The 17,199-nt window shown below is 41.2% G+C and overlaps 1 protein-coding gene across 5 annotated transcripts in view; it reads right to left on the bottom strand.

Moving 5' to 3' along the window:
* Positions 1–17,199, bottom strand: part of MECOM (MDS1 and EVI1 complex locus) — a gene marked incomplete at its 3' end in the record, with an annotated part of 343,754 nt that overhangs the window by 186,522 nt on the left and 140,033 nt on the right. For all 5 annotated transcript variants that reach the window (XM_080622515.1, XM_080622517.1, XM_080622516.1 and 2 more), the window contains exon 2: positions 2,426–2,775. In XM_080622515.1, coding sequence (XP_080478641.1) covers positions 2,426–2,775 — 350 coding nt within the window. The remainder of the gene's footprint in view (positions 1–2,425; positions 2,776–17,199) is intronic.

Genomic DNA, 17,199 nt, shown 5'->3' with positions numbered 1-17,199 from the left:
ATCAAACACAAGAGAATATTGTGACCTTATCTACACCAGTGCAATTCACTCAGCAAGCAAGTATCAATGTGGAAAAACTTTAAAACCTCTCTGGCTACAAAGTCACTTAGATCCATGGTCAGTAACATACAGAAGCTTTAGTTTTATCCTTCCTACATTTAAAATATAAGAATGAAATTTCATTATTATATCAGCAGACTGAATTCCCCATTTGTTAAATGACTTATCCACACCCAGAAGGACAAATGCCCTGTTTCCCACAAGTGCCCATTCAGGCAGAAAATCTAACAACAGAAAAGCTTGAATTCCCATGACTGCACTTAAACCTCAATAAATGATACCTTTCCCTCGCCATCCCACACTTTCTTTGACACTGCCTGAACCCACATACTAGTAACAGCTTCTTTTTCCCTTTTTAATCCCAAGGCACAAGTCAAAGGAAGTGGTGGTTTCCAGAGCAGTATGATGATGAGCATGTGGGCTGGGCACGGATAAGATCTTCTCCAGCACTACTAGGTGTCCTCCACATCTGTCCTTTAGCCCTAACCTTCACTACATGCCCTTTTACTCATTTTGTAAACTCTGGTAACTAGCATTTCTCTGTCTCCCTTCAAATATAATATATGTACTGAACCCACTTGTTTGAAAAACACTTTTTCAAGGTCCTCTGAACACTGCAAAGTACTTCTAGATGAGTGGCCAAATTGCAGAGGGACTTGCCTGTTGATTTTGTATGATTTTGTCCAATACTTTTCAATAGCATCTCCCCAGCTGTCCCAAATATGTAACACTGTTCAGATGGCACAAATCCTGCAGCGTGACAGGGATTTTATCTGCCAGCTGGGCTTCCAGCACTATCAAGACATGTATTTCTTGTCTGGTTTCTGTAGACCCCCAAATCCTAAGTATTTTAAGCAGGAAAACTACTCTCTAATATTGCAGCATATTATCAAGATCTAAGGGTGTGAAAATCAGGATGAGTTTCCCTCAGTTTTACAAGGTTTATCCTGCATTACACCAGCTGAGGATCCAGTGTAAAATACCTTAATTTTGGAATATGCTAAACCTGCAAGTACAACCATGTCCCTGCAGTTTTGCTCCAATTTCTGTTATCAATATCTAAGCTTAATTGTGGTCGGGTTAAAGGTCAGATTTTATGGTTTCCTGGTGCCTTTTTCAAATAATAAAGATTTCTCACCAGCAACTATATTGCATCAGGGTCTGTTAACGATAGAGTGCTGCCAGGTCTATAATTTCTTCTGACACTATTCTGTCATATTGTCACAGGTCTCCAGAGTTTAAACAGCTGGATGGAAAGTTTAGAATGAACTCACTGAGTATTTATGAACAGTTAAGAGCAAATAAAACCTCTATTTTCCACCATATCTGAAAGGCTTTGCCCTACAGTGAAACTCCATTTTTCCTGGGAAAATGAACCTCTCATCTCTCCAGAGGTCAGCAGTGCCCCTGGAGAGCTGTACAAACTCTCCACTTCTCCCCTTATCAGAAACCAAAGGAAACATGCAGATGGAAAGCTGAGATTGCACTCTGTTTCTACAGAACATTGTTGAAACTATGAATAAACCCCTGCAAGAGCATTTGTTATACCATAACACAACTGGCAACCTGCACCACTTGGGGTCTAAAGCCCTTACCATGGACCTGCAGCTCAGCCAGCTCCCCAGTGATACCACAACAAGGAAAATATGTTGCCCCCAAAGACAGGAGAAGCAAGAGACAACTGCCATAGTCACCAAAGTAGGCCTTGACTCCTTCAGGAAAAGCAAGATTTCTCAGAGCACCTGACAAAGTGGCACGAGCCACATCATCCCCGGGTTTGACATCAGCATCCAAACATACTTCAAATGAATGACAAAATTCCCATTAAGTTAAATAGAAGCAGGATCAAATCCTCAGCTTTCGACGTTCCCAAGTAGCACAAGGTTCTGCAATAGTGATTTTAGCTACACAACACTAGATTTTAGGGCTACTCCAATCACTGTTGACAGAAAGTGGTAATTAAACAACCCTGAAAGCAGCATCCAGTTTCTTATCAAACAGATATTGCAGTGTCATTCACACATCCCTCACTCACAGACATACTGCGGGACTGTCCAAGAGCAGACTGAAAATGGTACAGAAATGTTCCAACAACACAACTTATTCCTCTTTTTTTCAAAAGAGAGGCATCACCTGCCAATACCCAGACACATTTCATGCATGAAGAGCAACAATAATTCCTGCCTTTTTTTCTTAATTTACTCTTGTTTCTACCCAGAAAGATGTGAAAGGCCAAAAAGCAGTCTTCATGCATACAAATATTCCCCTACTGCTGCAGGATAGGACTCAAATTCTGCAAATAGTTCTGTGTTTATAGACACGCAAGAGAGTTCAACAGACCTAAAGAACATACACAGTATCTTACCTCCCAACCGTAACTGGGATCTTTAAGGTGTGGCAGCTGCTCTCCTACAAAAGGGCCAAATTTTTCCCCTGTTTCAATCTTCCTTTTAGTCCATATCCCTAATCCTGCTCCAGGAAGGTTGGATTCTCGGAGCTCAAACTCTGAAGGAATAGGAATGTCATCAGGAATGTATATCGGAGCCTTGTAAGGAGAGCTCTCCTTTGGTGTGAAAGCTTCACTGGAGGTCGCTGGAGAAGATGGCTCTTGAATGCTGATGGATGTTGGGCACTGGACATTTGGAGCCTCTCCATCAGCTTCTGGCACTTCCTCCAAAGGAAGTTCAGGAAAGCTTTCATACAAACATTCATCACCTGTAAAATAAAGCCAAACAGTAGGATTTGAAATATCCTGGCAGATTTTGCATATGAAATCCTTTCAGCCTGCACATAAAATGAATAAGACAGTTTGGAAGACGGGCAGAACCTTCATCAATCACTGGTCCTATAGCAGAGCCTCACCCTGGAAGGAGCTGAGATTTTCCCTACTGTAGGCCTGGGGGTACACAGTGTTTCTCAATATTCCCAACATCAAAAGCGGTTTACATCACTGAACGCAAGCAAGGGAATTACATACAGATGTGTATGTAGGCACACCCTATTGTCCAATCTGGTCCGGATATAGCGCTTTGCATTGTATATGCTTCGAAATTACAACTGAAAGCCTGCATTATACGTTACAACTGAAATCTAAGTGAAGTGAAAAGCAGGAAAGATTTACTGGTCTTTCAGAGAGACAGATTGAACCTAAAATAGCCAAAATTAAGTTTGATGGTCTCCAATTAGTCTTTAGAGGAAAGGATCCAACCTACCACACAACTCTTGGCAAGAACTTCAGCTGATGTAAATCAGCATCTTACCATTGACCTCCAAGAAACGCAATGGTCTAAAATAAGTTCAGGATCCAAACAGCACCTTATAGAGAACATGAATGTTCTCCTCTTACAGTCGCAAAAAAAACCTGGGACAGATCCAAAACACTTTAGGAAAAACTTCATCTCTGGGGCTTAGCAAGCAAAAAAAAAAAAAAAGAAAAGGAAAAAAAAAAAGCAAAACATCACTAGTTTTGACAGCTCAAAATGTAAGGCTGATTGTAAATTCCTTTTAGTCAAAAAAAGCCAAGTGACTTCAGCAGGAGCTTTAACTGCACCAGCAATACAGCACTCAACTCAATAATACATGCAAAAGCAGCAAAAAGACAAAACAACCAAACGTCTTCTTGATTATTTACATTTATTTAACTTCATTAAGGTTACTGTACTTTTCCTACACATCAGAATTCATTTCACTTAATTCTAACCTAATAAGAAGCAAGAATACTATTCTCCAACGAATTCAGTTGAGAGATTGAATATTTAAGATCTGCTCATGAGGATATTTGCGTAATACAGTTGGCCCAGAAATCCAAGTGTTACACTGGGCTTGGCATTCAGAACTACTCCGTTTCGGTGAAGAAACAGGCAACTTTAACATGTTCTTTCAATTTTTTGCTCATTTAAGAAACTATCCATGGTAGATTAGCACTGTATGCCTTTTCCACTGGAAACTGGTCATAGCCCATTGTCTCTCACATCTTTGTTACATATTATCTCACAGTTTTATATCTGTGCTTTCATGCTTCTAGTACTAAGACAAACACTGGAACATAACAAATCATTTGAATAGATTGCTCCCATCATATGACTGGCAAATTGGATTCTTCATCTGTGAGCAATTTATTCACAGCCATGAGCTGTTTTTCTTTCTTTTATGTGGCACTGACTATGACCTCATACATGTCACAAGAAAGTTCAGCTACTCATTTGCTTGGCCTCCAGTTTGGCAGACTCCTCCTGCACTCAACAACTGAACGTAATATTGATTAATTTGTCACTTTTCTAATACCTGACATTGAGTAGCAGAATATCTTGACTGACTCTACCATTTAGCTGAGAAGGATACACAGAGGGATTTTCCAATGCTTATGCTTCAGAAATTCTGTCTGTCACAGCTCAGTGGTGCTGATTTTGGCAAAGGTGCTGAAGGGTTCATGAAATCACTAGTGCAGAGAGCTTGCTCTGTGCCTAGCACCTATGAGCCCATGTCTGTACTTTCTTGGCCACAGCAAAACTCAGCTGAAACTGCAAGCATCAGAAAATACATGACAAGGATAGAGACACAGCTCTACCTGGATGCCACCATTCACTTTGCCCTGCACTGAGACAACCACTTTACCAGCCATCTCTGTTATGTTGTGGCATTGCTGCTGCCCCAAACATGGCTCTGCTCCAGCGTGGTGGAGAGGGTAAGAGAGGTTCGTCTGCGCATCCCCAAAACCCCAATGCACTTCCTGACTTTACAGGCCAGCAGCAATGCTGCATCCACCCAGGGCAAGCTTGCTCCCATTCAGATGTCTTCCCCCAGCTGTTTAGATTGCAGTCCAGCCTAAAAGACTTCAGCTGGTTTTGAAACAGGAGAGGGGAAAAAAAAAAAAAAATCACAACCTGTGTATACACATGGGGTGCAGGAAGAGAAATGACACAAGGAAAGTGATCTGAATGATGATAAGCACATGGCTGACTGAAGAGGGGGCTTAAAAACTTCAGCATCTCAATCCTACTGATTTTCCATGACAGCTGGGTGCGTGACACTCAAGCTCCTCAAAAAGCTCATCTCACAGTCACTGCTGTTGTTCCCGTTCCACCAAGCAGTGCCCCATAAAACCAAGGCTCTACCTGTGTCCCATGGCTACACTCAGCTCTCCACCAAACACTGAAGCAGCCCACCTAGTTGTTTAAGTCAACATAAGCAACAACCTGCCATTTGCTTTTCCCCGAAGGGCTACCTTCCTCAGCCCCACTTGATAGCAGTGCCTGCCCACGAGCCAGCAAAAGCTGAGCCTTAAACATTAAAGCAAGCATAGCTTTACAGATGTTTCTTCTCCCCTAGGGACAGTCCAGTTCAATTTCTCTCTCGCAGACTCAAAGGCCTCGGTTATACTTATCTCAGTCATTCTGGCTACACTTGGTTTTAGCCATATAGGGTCAAAGCTGCAGCTGATAAATTGGCTTCTGGAAGCCTGGCAGGGAGACAAGTCCATTTGCTGGGTCTATTGTGCCTCCTTTGATTTCCAGCAGCCACACCCGATGTCGTCGTTAAACACGGACTTTCAGTTTGAAAGCTCTGGAAAATATAATACGCCTATATGCCCCAAAGCCCTAACAGTGTGGGTAAAACGGATTACTGAAATATTATTCTGCCCAAAATAGAAACATTTTCTAGCAAAAATATGTTTTAAAACCTCAAAGTAAACAAGAATTTGAATTACAACTGACCAAGAGAAGACCATTAAGACATACTTGTGAAATTAATGACAGAAGGTGTTATATTAAAACCAATGCACATGAACCAGGGATCTGGTCCTCATTTTCAAAGGGTGTGGGACTATTCCCCTTAAAATTTACACCTACACGGATCAGATGGACTTCCAGCAAAACCATGAGGTATTGACTGATAGAAAATCTTTGTAAGGTCAGAGTTAGATCCAGGGGCTGTGCTGATAAGCATCTTTTTCCCAGTAACTGCATAGCATTCACACAAAGAGCACTGCAGGTTTGAAATTCAAGATGGCTTCTTTAAAGTCCAATAATTATCCCCACTAGAAATGGAATGAAATTAAAATTGAGGCCCCTGATAAGGAAAAAGATGAGATTAGGTAATGTGGAAGCTTGAATATTAGCCTCCATAAAATTCTTCACCACTATTTTATAATAAAAACATGAGCAAGCTACAAAGGAAAGCTAGGAGGAAAGGTTAATTGCTACTAAAATACCAGGGTGGACACCTGCATTTGCACTTTTGACACAACCTTGCACGCCAGCAGGAAAGAGTCCACGTGGCTGCATGCCGGGGATGTGCCTGATGAGGTCAGGAGAGTGACACACCAAAGCTACTACCATAACTTCAGGCCCTGGGGTCATTTTGAGACCAAGAGGGCTTCTGTGAGTGGCTGGGAGGAGGAGAGGACTTCCTTCCATTTGAATGTTTCTTAGCAGTTCATCACCCTCTTCTTCTCCAAGAGCAATTAGGTAGGAGACATTAACAACCGAGAAAGGCAGAAGTTGCTGAACACAACCCAAACCACTTTCCACTGGCTGTGATTGCTAGTGAGGCAAAGGCATGCTGTTTTCAAAAGCACATGGGGATACACGTTCAATGAAACCATGCCTATCTGCAACTGAAATGCCATGCAATGGCATCTCGTGTCAAGGGGACGTGTTACACCTATCAATTTTTCAGGGTGATCTTCAACTCAAAGTTTGCACAAAGACCTGCAAGGATCAAAGCTGTATCCAGATCTTCAGGCCGAAAGCTATCCCTAACAAACAGAAATTCATCCATACAGACTATCCATTCTTCCTTTCTTCAGGCAATTTGTGCCTGAGGATACACATTCCCAAAGCAACCATTGACTGATAAACCCTTTAGCACATAAATCTGGTCCTCTGCTCTTGGAACCATGCACATGGCCACCAGTGACTTGCTCATAAGCTGAATGGCTGATAACTCTGGATGAAAGAGGTAGGCTGGAAGCAAAAGCATCTAGAGAGCCTACTTCAGATGTGTTTATAATGGCATCATCTTCCAAGTAGGATAAAGTAATAGCTGAGATAAACGTGGAGGTGGCTCTTTGCAACGAGAAGATACACACTGATTCATGACTGCAACTTCTCAAAGGTGAGAAAGATTTCCCTTAGCCTCAAAAACTAGACGTCAGAAGGTCCTAGCTCTGTACGATGGAAGAAGTCCGTCACACGTCAGTAGCTTTGAGCCCTGCTAGCTCTGCTGATATGAGCCTTTTGCTAGGATGCATCAATGAAGGCTTTGGGGAAATGTAGCAGGATCAGGTAAATTAGTCACTCCTCCTGCATGAGGCAAGGGTGGACCTGAATGTACCACAAAACACTGAAATGGATCCTTGAAAGAGACCAGCGAGCATTTATGCTCGTTTGACCTAACATTTCTATTCAGTGTTGAGGAAATGAGCACAGAGTATTTGCAGGGATATCTGAAAAGAGACAGGCATTTCCTGTTGCATACTAGTGGGATACCTTTATCTGAATTTGTTTGAACAAGTTAAAAAAAAAAAAAAAAAAGCAACAAAAAACCTTTTACAGGCAGGGACTGATTGATTACAAATTATACCTACATTGGTCTAGAACACAGGAGATCAGGAAAAGCAAAAATTAAAAGAAAGCCATTAGATTCAAAAGGAGTATATAGTCAATGGTGAATTAAATGGGAGCCACCTGACAGTCCCACACCAGGTAGGCATGGCTCAGAGTGGGTCGCCTTTATGTTCTCTAGAGAAGCAGAGAAGTCTCCTTAGCTTTAGAAACACTCAGAGATTGGGTTACTATCTCCAGGCACAGAAGGGACTCTAGCCAAGAGCTACATTACTCCACTTGAACATTTTATCAGTTAACATACCTGAAATGGGTTTGTGCCGCTCCCTATTCACAGAACTATTCTGTGGAGCTGGACCTAATGACGATTATTTATTATTATTTGCATTGTAACACAGCCTGGGGCCCCCAGGTAGGACTCCATTGTGAAAAGCATCAGACAAACCTAATCAAATGAGATTAGATTCTAAACAAAACAGAGTTAGTAGTTCCCAGCTAGGTAAAAATCACAAAACCAGCAGGGGAGAGAGAAACTGTTTTACAAATAGAAAGTTAAGTTGTACAGCAAAAGAGATTACAAACAAGTTTACAGATAAACATGGCACTTGAAGTAGTTTTGAATCATTACTTCAATTACCAAGAAAAAATACTTTCACAAACATTAGTCTTCACATTGCATACTTGTATTACTTGACCCTAACACTAGCATGAGAAAGCATAGACAAAGCTATACTGAACACACTCCAAAAACCCAACCATGAAAACTGTGCTCATGGACTACAAAATGAGAGTAAGGGAGACCAAAGCACCCATGCAGCGGCCCCAGAAGCCACATTCTGATTTCTCTTACATGACTGTTAAATCCAAAGTAATTACTTTAGACTTTCACCAAGGAATAAATGAGATCAGCGTCTGTCCTGGAGTTAGCCAAAGTTGCTCGAATTTCTTTGGATTGACATTAATGTAACAAAATGAGAGGGAAATGTGTTGCCCAGATTTCAACTTTCTCCTCGTGCTGGTGGCACTACAGATTGCAGAAGGTATTCATACAGCATGCTCAGCAAAGCCTCCCTGTACCGCAGTGCTGAGTGGCACTGAGCAAACTTCTGCAGTGTCGGCAGAAGAGGGAGTTGTAGGAAAAGCTGCACAGACAAAGGCAGGAGAAAAAGGCAACCCAAGGCAGCCTGAGCACAGCGCACTTTAGGCCTTAAGTACAGAAATCGCCAACTTCTCATGGTGCCGCACTGAAGGCTGCAGTGTCTACATGGAATGGAAAAGGACCTCAGTTTGGATCACCACTGGAGCACCCCATGCAAAGGGCTTAGGTCTCCTAGTTGCTTCTGTCTGTGCTCCATGGCAAGATGCACATCTGTAATAACAGTGCAGATAATTCACAAGACAAATTAAAAACCTTCCTTGCATGGGAAGCAGCTTTTGCTTCCTGAATTGTTGTATCTGCAGAAAATAACCCTGAAACAAGAGGCTCATACTGGAAGCAGAAGTGAGCTCCTGATGGTAGGAAGAGCACTCAGCACTTGGGAGAAATCTGTCTGCAGGCAACAAAGCGAAGAAGCAAAGTTAACACACACTCAAGAACATCGGGCCTTGGAGGGAGGATAATTTCAGCATTGCCAAACGCTGGTACTAGACCAGCAAAGTCATAATACAGTAACTGCATAGGGACCTACCCATCGTCTCTGGCAATTCTCACTATCTACCCCTACAATAACTAGTAGCATTTGGTGCTCTGTCTAGCATCATTCATGTCTAATTCAGTAACACAGTCAAAAGCATCTGATGTGGACCAGACGCTGGCTTTTAATTAGGGTCCAGCACTGAGAGACTACAGGTCAAATTCTACTTTCATTTGCACAGGAGCTGCTCTCCTTGATGTCTGAGGTAGTTGCACCTGTGTAACCGAAAAGCAAAATTTGGCTGCCTGTGTTCCTGTGCACTTTCTATATAAATTACTGTATTACATGCAGCAACAAAGAATAATAAATGTTGGCTGGCATGCACTGAATTTATTTACAAGTTAAGTCTAATTTTATTTATGTTTCCACCACAATCATCTCTGGTAGAAATATTTATGTTATCTGTACTTCTGGTCTGTTAGAGTCTACTGCAACCATAAACACCGCTGAAAAATTATTCGCAGTTAGCAGGGTTAAACTACCCATTATATCACTAGCTAGTGCCAATAAACTTTGGTGCTGGTTGATAAAGTTTCCTCAATGGAATAAATATATATTTGACTTTCAAAATCTTTTCTGGGTTACACAGAGTGGGGGGTAAGGGAAGAGGGAAGTGCCAGCTGCAGGGTTTGATATACTGAGGGCCAGATCTACAGCTAGCAAGGAGCCTGTAGAGATCTACACTGGCTGGGAGGCAGCCCAAAGCATGCTGAAACTCTGACGAATAGCTTAAATTTGTATCTTAGTAAAATATTTCAACCAAGCGGAGCTGCAGCAGCTAACACATAATGCCTTTCATGACTCTCTATATGGACCAGGCCCAAAGGAAAAACTGGGAGGGGAACCTGCCTTGAAATTTTGAGCCCTTAGTACTGTTTACTGCTAAGGGAGGAAAATGGATTAAAGGAACCAGCTTTTGTTCATTGTTCAATTGCCATAATGGTAAATATGACATATATTCTCACACTGACATGGCACGAAAAGCCAACAAGCTTAGGAGAAAACTAGGGGTGGGAAGATTAAATGAGAATTAGTGAGATCAATCACTTTATTTATAGAAAATAGAAACTGGGAATAAAATTTAACTAAATACGTATCAGCTGAGGTAAGACTGAAAAGGTAATGCACTTAAATAGTCCCTGACACAGTAAAAAACTATTGCTGCAAAAGAACCTTTTAAAATAGAAACAATTACTTAAACCAACAGCATTATAATAAATGCAAATTAAACTTTATCTTAACGTAATAAATCAGTGTAACTGAACTTCTTTTTACTCATTAGTAGACCTTAACTGTTTTAAACTGAGATGTGTCACAAAGTAGCACTGGAAATCACATGCCTCTAACAGAAAGCGGTAATAAAAGATGACTATTCTACCAAATTATAATGAAGACAGATAACAGAGTGAATTATAAAACAAAGGTTATAGATAGAGACTGAGCCTTGTAGAGGTAATGACTTTTAATTGGATTGAGTTTATCATATTTTCAGAGGTACAGGACAACCAGAAGAAAGGATTAGAATTATTTCCACATTTAATTATTTGGCATAATGAGAAAACAGAGGGAGGTCCACTTCCCTGATGTGTTTGGTAAGCCATGGGAGATGTTGAACGTGTCAGTATCTGGTAGAGTACGGTCCTGAGACACAAATGCATTTGCCGCTTATAATGCAGTAAAGTGTAATCACTTGAGGGGAAAAAAAAAAAACAAGTTGGGGGGGGGAGAGGAAGGGAGGAAGCCAGGTCATGAAGTTTTGTTTCAAAAGCACATTACAAATAAAAAGGAATTTAACCCCTTCCTGCCAGCAGCCACTTCATCACTAGCCTACAAACATCCATACATCTGCTTTGGGAAGCTGGGCAATTCTCATTCTAAGCACCAACAAGTTAAAGTATGAAATAAATAAGTTAAAAAAGCCACAAATTGACAAAGGCTGGCCACCTCACCCTCTCTCTCATGCCTGAATAGTCACCTCATCATTGCAAAAAGGCCTTGCGGAAATCATCGGGGAGGGGACCTGCCTTGCCTTAATCCCAGAGGAATCCCCTGCCTGTATTCCACCTGGGGAGAATATGGGGCATGGACCAGTAGGGTAAAGGCAGCTGGTGACAAAAGAGCAAGAACTGAGGGATTATTGGAGAAGATCTAGCAGACACAGCAGGATACCACTGATGCAACAATTTGCATGCTACATCCAAGTATTTCAGGGAGGACTGAGTTTTGGGAAGCTGCCTCTGAAAAACCAAGATGCCACAGAGCAGAGACAGAAGGTTTTACCAGCAGTTAGACAGCTTTTTAATTATGCAATTATGGTAACAGATTATTAATTATATTTGATTGACACTGTGATACACTGCAGTTAAGTCCTTGAAACACTAACAGAAGCACTTATAACAAATACACTAATCAGGAAAAACATTGATTAATTAATCCTATAATACTGTCCACTTCGAAAACTCAAGGTCTGGCAAGACTGGATTCCAGCATTTGTTTCTGAGGAGACACAAGGCCGCAATTTTCCTGCAAGTGACTTCTCAGCAGTATGTGCTGTAGTTATAGCTCCATCAGGTCACCCAGTAAAACAAGCAGGACACACTTAGCTGATTGGAAAATTGTGAATCTTAAGAGCAACTATACTTCATGTTACACATGTGAGTGTATTTTGTGTCATTCTGCAGGGCACCAGTATATGTTTATATACAACTAGGTTGGTTGAATAAAGTAATTTTTTAAAAAATAAACAAACATAAAAATCACACACAAAAAAAACCTCCAAAAAACAAACCACAAAACAAAAAATACCCATTGGGACATTTTACTTCACCATATGAAGGAATACTTTTATTCCTGCATGACAATATTGTTTTGGGTGGGATTATTCCAAGACACAGATGAAAATTTATTCTCATTTGTCTCTGTGAAACCTACATCCTTGGCTGACATGCACAGCTTTGAAAAATTCTTCTCATCCATATCTCACTCAACACAACTTACACGTTGTAAGTGTAAGAATCATTTTTGTTTCATTTTTCCAGCAAAAAAGCATTTTGAACTGATTTATCTACATTATTTCCACTGATTCCACCTTCCGTTTTCTCCAGACACTGCCCATTCCTTCAAGCACTTCCAGTTTGTTCTGACAAACCATATTCTACCTGTCCCAGCCATAATTTTAAATAAACACTTATTAATTTTTAATAACAACCAAATATTCATGATCAAAAAAAATTTGTGTTTCCCAACACATTTCAGAAGTCAGGTCTGTCTCAGGAAACTTGGGATTTAGGGGGTATCTTCAAGTTGGTGGGACTTTTGCCAGTGATTTTAATGAAATTGTAATTTCAGTTGTGATGTAGATAACTTTTGCCCATGAAACTGACAGCATTTATTGTAGGCATCCAAGCACAAGCAGGAAAAAAAAGCTACTTGCTGCCCTACAGCAAGCCCCAGAGTCCACGGCAGCATGACTTTAAACAAGGATGGAAGCAAGAGGAAACTACACCCGTTAAGTACATTTACAATTCTCCATTGCCCAAGATAGTTTATTTTTTCTAAAAAGCATGCATACAGGAGAGTGTGATGAACTACAAGGATTTGTAGCAATTATTTTCCTTGGCCTTTGTTTAAGAGGACGGGGGGGGGAATGCCAGACTTTTGCAACCAAACCATCTGTATGGAGATAAAACCAGGGCTCATCGCTTCCATCACCACACTGCTTCAAGCACTACTTCAGCCCAGCTGAAAGACGGACTGCTTCACTGCCAGTGACCACAGCTCCCCCCTTGTGCCCTGTCTGCATCCTCTGCTGTGGGAAGGGGTTTGAAAAACAGAGGTTAGCTGTTTCCCTGAAAACCCTTCATCTTCTCTCCACTGCCTCCCATTTCTTTCTCTTCCCACTTTTCTCAGATCTGCTTGATTTTCTTTTCCATGCAGTTACAAAAAAAAAAAAAAAAAAAAAAAAAAAGAAAATCACAGAAAAGGAAAACATTTAGAGAATTAAAAAAATGTAAGAAATCCAAATCTCAAATGTTACAGCTTTGAGAGTTTTGCTGAGCAATCAAGAGACTTGTTTTAAAAGGAAAAGTGTTTGCAGCAATTAGGCAAATTCAGGATATTGTTACCTCCTTCCTATAAAATTGTTCCTCATGCAATTTAGAAACTTCTCTGAAAGTTTGTCTGGCTGTATTTTTACCTAGCACATCTCTGAAGGGTAATAGCTCTCTGTGGGTTGATTGCTTTGAGGTTTTCAACATTATGCAAGAGTTTTCCACTCTTGCTTCTCTCCCCTCCTGGTGGTCCACAGGTGATACTGGGAGGTGCCTGCTCCCTCTTTAAGAAGTATTTGCAGCGTCCACCAAAAAATATCCCTTGCTACATCCTTCACTTGGATGCAGAGTAATATCTCACTCGGCTCACTCACCCCTTTTCCTCTTTCTTTGGAAGAAAATTAGCAAAATTGGTTACATTCATCTGAATTGCTGTTCTTGCAGGGAAAACCTTTTTCCTGGAGCTCTAGGGGACCTAGAGCCCAACTGCCAATGATATCCTTGTCCCACATGTTTGGAGACCTCCATGCAAGTCAAAGCTTCATGGACAGAGATATTACAAGCACAGAAAAAACTGGGGAGTTTTTGACCCGCAAAGACGAAAGATTTCAAGACCAGCTAGTTAAAAAAGATTGAGAAGATATTTCAGCACACACCGGGCTAAAAGGAAAGACCTTTTGGGTTCTTACCTCTCTGGTCTATCAAGCTGTGGAGCCTTTGCTTATACTGGGAATGAGTAGCTCTGACACTGTTGCTTTTGCAAATATATCCAGTAACAAATTTTCCCATTCCCTCTTGGGTTTCCCTTTTCTTCCATGGGATCATATTATCTCATTTTCCTCAGATGAGCCCCATGGCAAATAGCTCATCTCTCCTCAGTGCTTTGAAGATGCAAAGCGGGACATAAGTGCTCTCATAGCACCAGTAGCCTGTTGTAAGGCAGGCAAAGTGACAGTCCTTATTCTGATCACATCCCCCCTCCAAAATCAACAGTGACACCAGTGTGAAACCAGAACGAGACCCCTGCTGTGAAACAGTTAACATCAGTTAGATCTATTTTGACTTTAAAAAAAAAAGAAACAGAAGAAAGAAGAAAAGAAAAAGTGGGACTACAGTTTATTTTACATGGCTTCCTGGTCAAAGCCTCAAACATTTTGTAGGTATTTATTAATATATATTAACTGTGAAGAAAGTTAACTGCTAATGTAATTTATTCCACTCTTTGTTCCATGCACCTTGTATCGTTTTCTATGAAGTTGTTGATCTTGGAGAAGCAGAGGGGTCCTGGTGAGCCGCTAGCAGAGAGCAATTAATCAGCACTCTGAAAGCTTCTGGTTCATCCCAATAACTTGGAAGCAAATTTGAAAAATAATCCCTTTTTTTCCCCCCCTCAAACTGGCAATCTTCATGAGTTCTATTGTTTTCACGTGCAGGCTGATATATGACAGCTTAAATAAATACGTAGCACTTAATGGAGCAAATTCAGCCTTAGTGTAATTGGATGCCACGCCATTAGAGACCTTGGCCCAGGCATTGCTCTCCATCCCAAAGGATCACAGAGGACCCTACAAGCTCAAACTAACATGAGATTGTTATATACTTTAATTCTACTTATGTCACTATGGACTAATCTTCTGTTATAAAGAGTACTTAACTATATATCTATTTATGTTTACAGACATGGATTTAAGTACTGTTTATAATGACAAGAATGTATATATACAACATGTATATGTAATAAAATATTACATATATACACAGAGACACATCCTAAATCATGGAAGTGATGGAATCCTTGAGCATGGCTTAAGGAATATTTTTGTTTTAAGAATGATTTTAATTCCTTTTTGGTTTTTTCAAAATAAAGCCAAAAATGCTGAGAAGTTTTCAAGCTAGACCGTTAAACTTCACAAAGCCGTAAGTCATCACAAAAGAGATTTGTTGTCAGATACTCTTCACCATACCAGTGTCTGTCATACCAGGAGAGCAGAGCAGAAGCAGCGTGGGCTGCACTTGCTCAAGCAGCAGTGATACAACTGCTGCACAAAGAAGAGATTTTCCAAATGCAGAAGTGGAAGCAACAAATTGAATTTTACACTTTCCCTAGTAAGCTCATTAGAAGCTGAAGCAGAGTAAATGCTACTCTTTCTAGGGCACTTTTCAAAGCAAGCATCAAACTGTTATTTAACTGATATTCTCCACACTTCTGTGAACCTGAATTCAGCAAGTTAGATAAGGCTATGCATAGCTCCAAGCATGTCAGAGGAAAGAAAATACACGTATTATTGTGAGAATGTGTTGAAAGAGCATTCAGGGCACAACTATGCCTCCATTCCATCAATAGGCACACTGGGTGAACACAACTGACCCACAGTCAAAAACTTGCCACCAAACTGGTGGCAAGTTTGGAAAACAAGCAAGTGGCCTGAACTTGGCATCTTAGTGCTTCCCCACAAAACCACAGTCCAGCTGCTCTGCAGAGTATTAGCTACCAGTCCATGTATGGACCACTGCCTACGTGGGAAAAGCCAAGGAAGCCTTCGAAGAGCTCTAAAGCAAAGACTGAAATCTGGCCAGCCTTGTGCAAGACCCCATGTTGGGTGAAGGAAAAAGCTGCATTTCAGTGAGGGATCTGGACAGGGGCTATGAAGAGGTCAGCTGGAGGAAGGGGAACTAAGGGTCAAGCCTGCCTATGGGATTCTTCTCCCACATGTCACGCTCAGAACTAGCAGTGCCCCTCCTCACACCACGCCATCCTGTTTTCCCTCCTGGAGCCATCACCACTCTTCTCCAAGATCAGTGGGAGCACCACGATCTCACATGTACCAAACTTGAGAGAGCACAGCAAACAGCCCAAAGCTTGAGCAATACTTCCCGAAAACAATAAAAAAAAAACCCAAAACCACCCTGAACCAAATTCTGTGGTCCAAAAGGAGCTTTGGTCTATTAGAAAATGCCTGCAAAAACCACATCTCCAGGAGTGAGACCACCATAGATGTGCCCCAGTTCACAGACTGGGCTGGCAGACTCCCGCTGTGCAGAAGAGCCCATTTCCACTCCCTCCTGCTCACCATGGACTTCATCTCAGAATTAACCTTATGTTCTCTCATTAGAGGTCAAACCCCTGACACTTATGCACCCACAAGGAATTCTGCAGGAGGAAAAGAGCTCAGTATCAATTTTGTCCAGGTATTTTAGCTGCGCAGGATAGACCAAATAAATACCATTTGTTGTTTAAAGTGCAAATCCCAGCAACTTCTTTGAACAGGAGCATTTGGTAGTTGACACATCTACGGATGTTTTAAATCAGAAGGGCATCCACTCCATTTTGGTTTTAATGTGTTTGTGTGTGAAGTTCTTTGTCATTCCAGCCCACCTGTCTCAGAGCACAGAAATCGAAAACAGGAGTAACTCTCGAATTTCACCTCAATTTAATCCATCACAGAAAGCAGACTGGTTTTGCACTGTATTAAAAAAAAAAACCACACCAGGACATTTAAACAAAGTGACACAGATCATCAGCAGATCAACTGAAAATGACAGCTCAATCAAACAAATGTATGTTGAGAATTTCCACAGGGCAGCTCTAGCTGCAGCCAAACCAAATTTGTTTAGTATACATAAGTTAGCTGCTTAGAAACATTCAGTATGCTGCTAGCCAGATGATGACTTTCGCAGATAAACATCTATTTAATCAAATATCCCCCCAGCCATGGAAAGTGCTAGCAAAGTTTTGATATATTCTAGTCTCTTAAAAATATAACTTTCCTCCGGTGACAGGCTGGTACCAACTCGCCCATGAGACAGCTAGGTAAAAATAACTAAATACGC

This window comes from Psittacula echo (genome assembly GCF_963264785.1).
Source record: "Psittacula echo genome assembly, chromosome: 7".
NCBI lineage: Eukaryota > Metazoa > Chordata > Aves > Psittaciformes > Psittacidae > Psittacula > Psittacula echo.
This window is presented reverse-complemented; position numbering and strand designations above follow the sequence as displayed.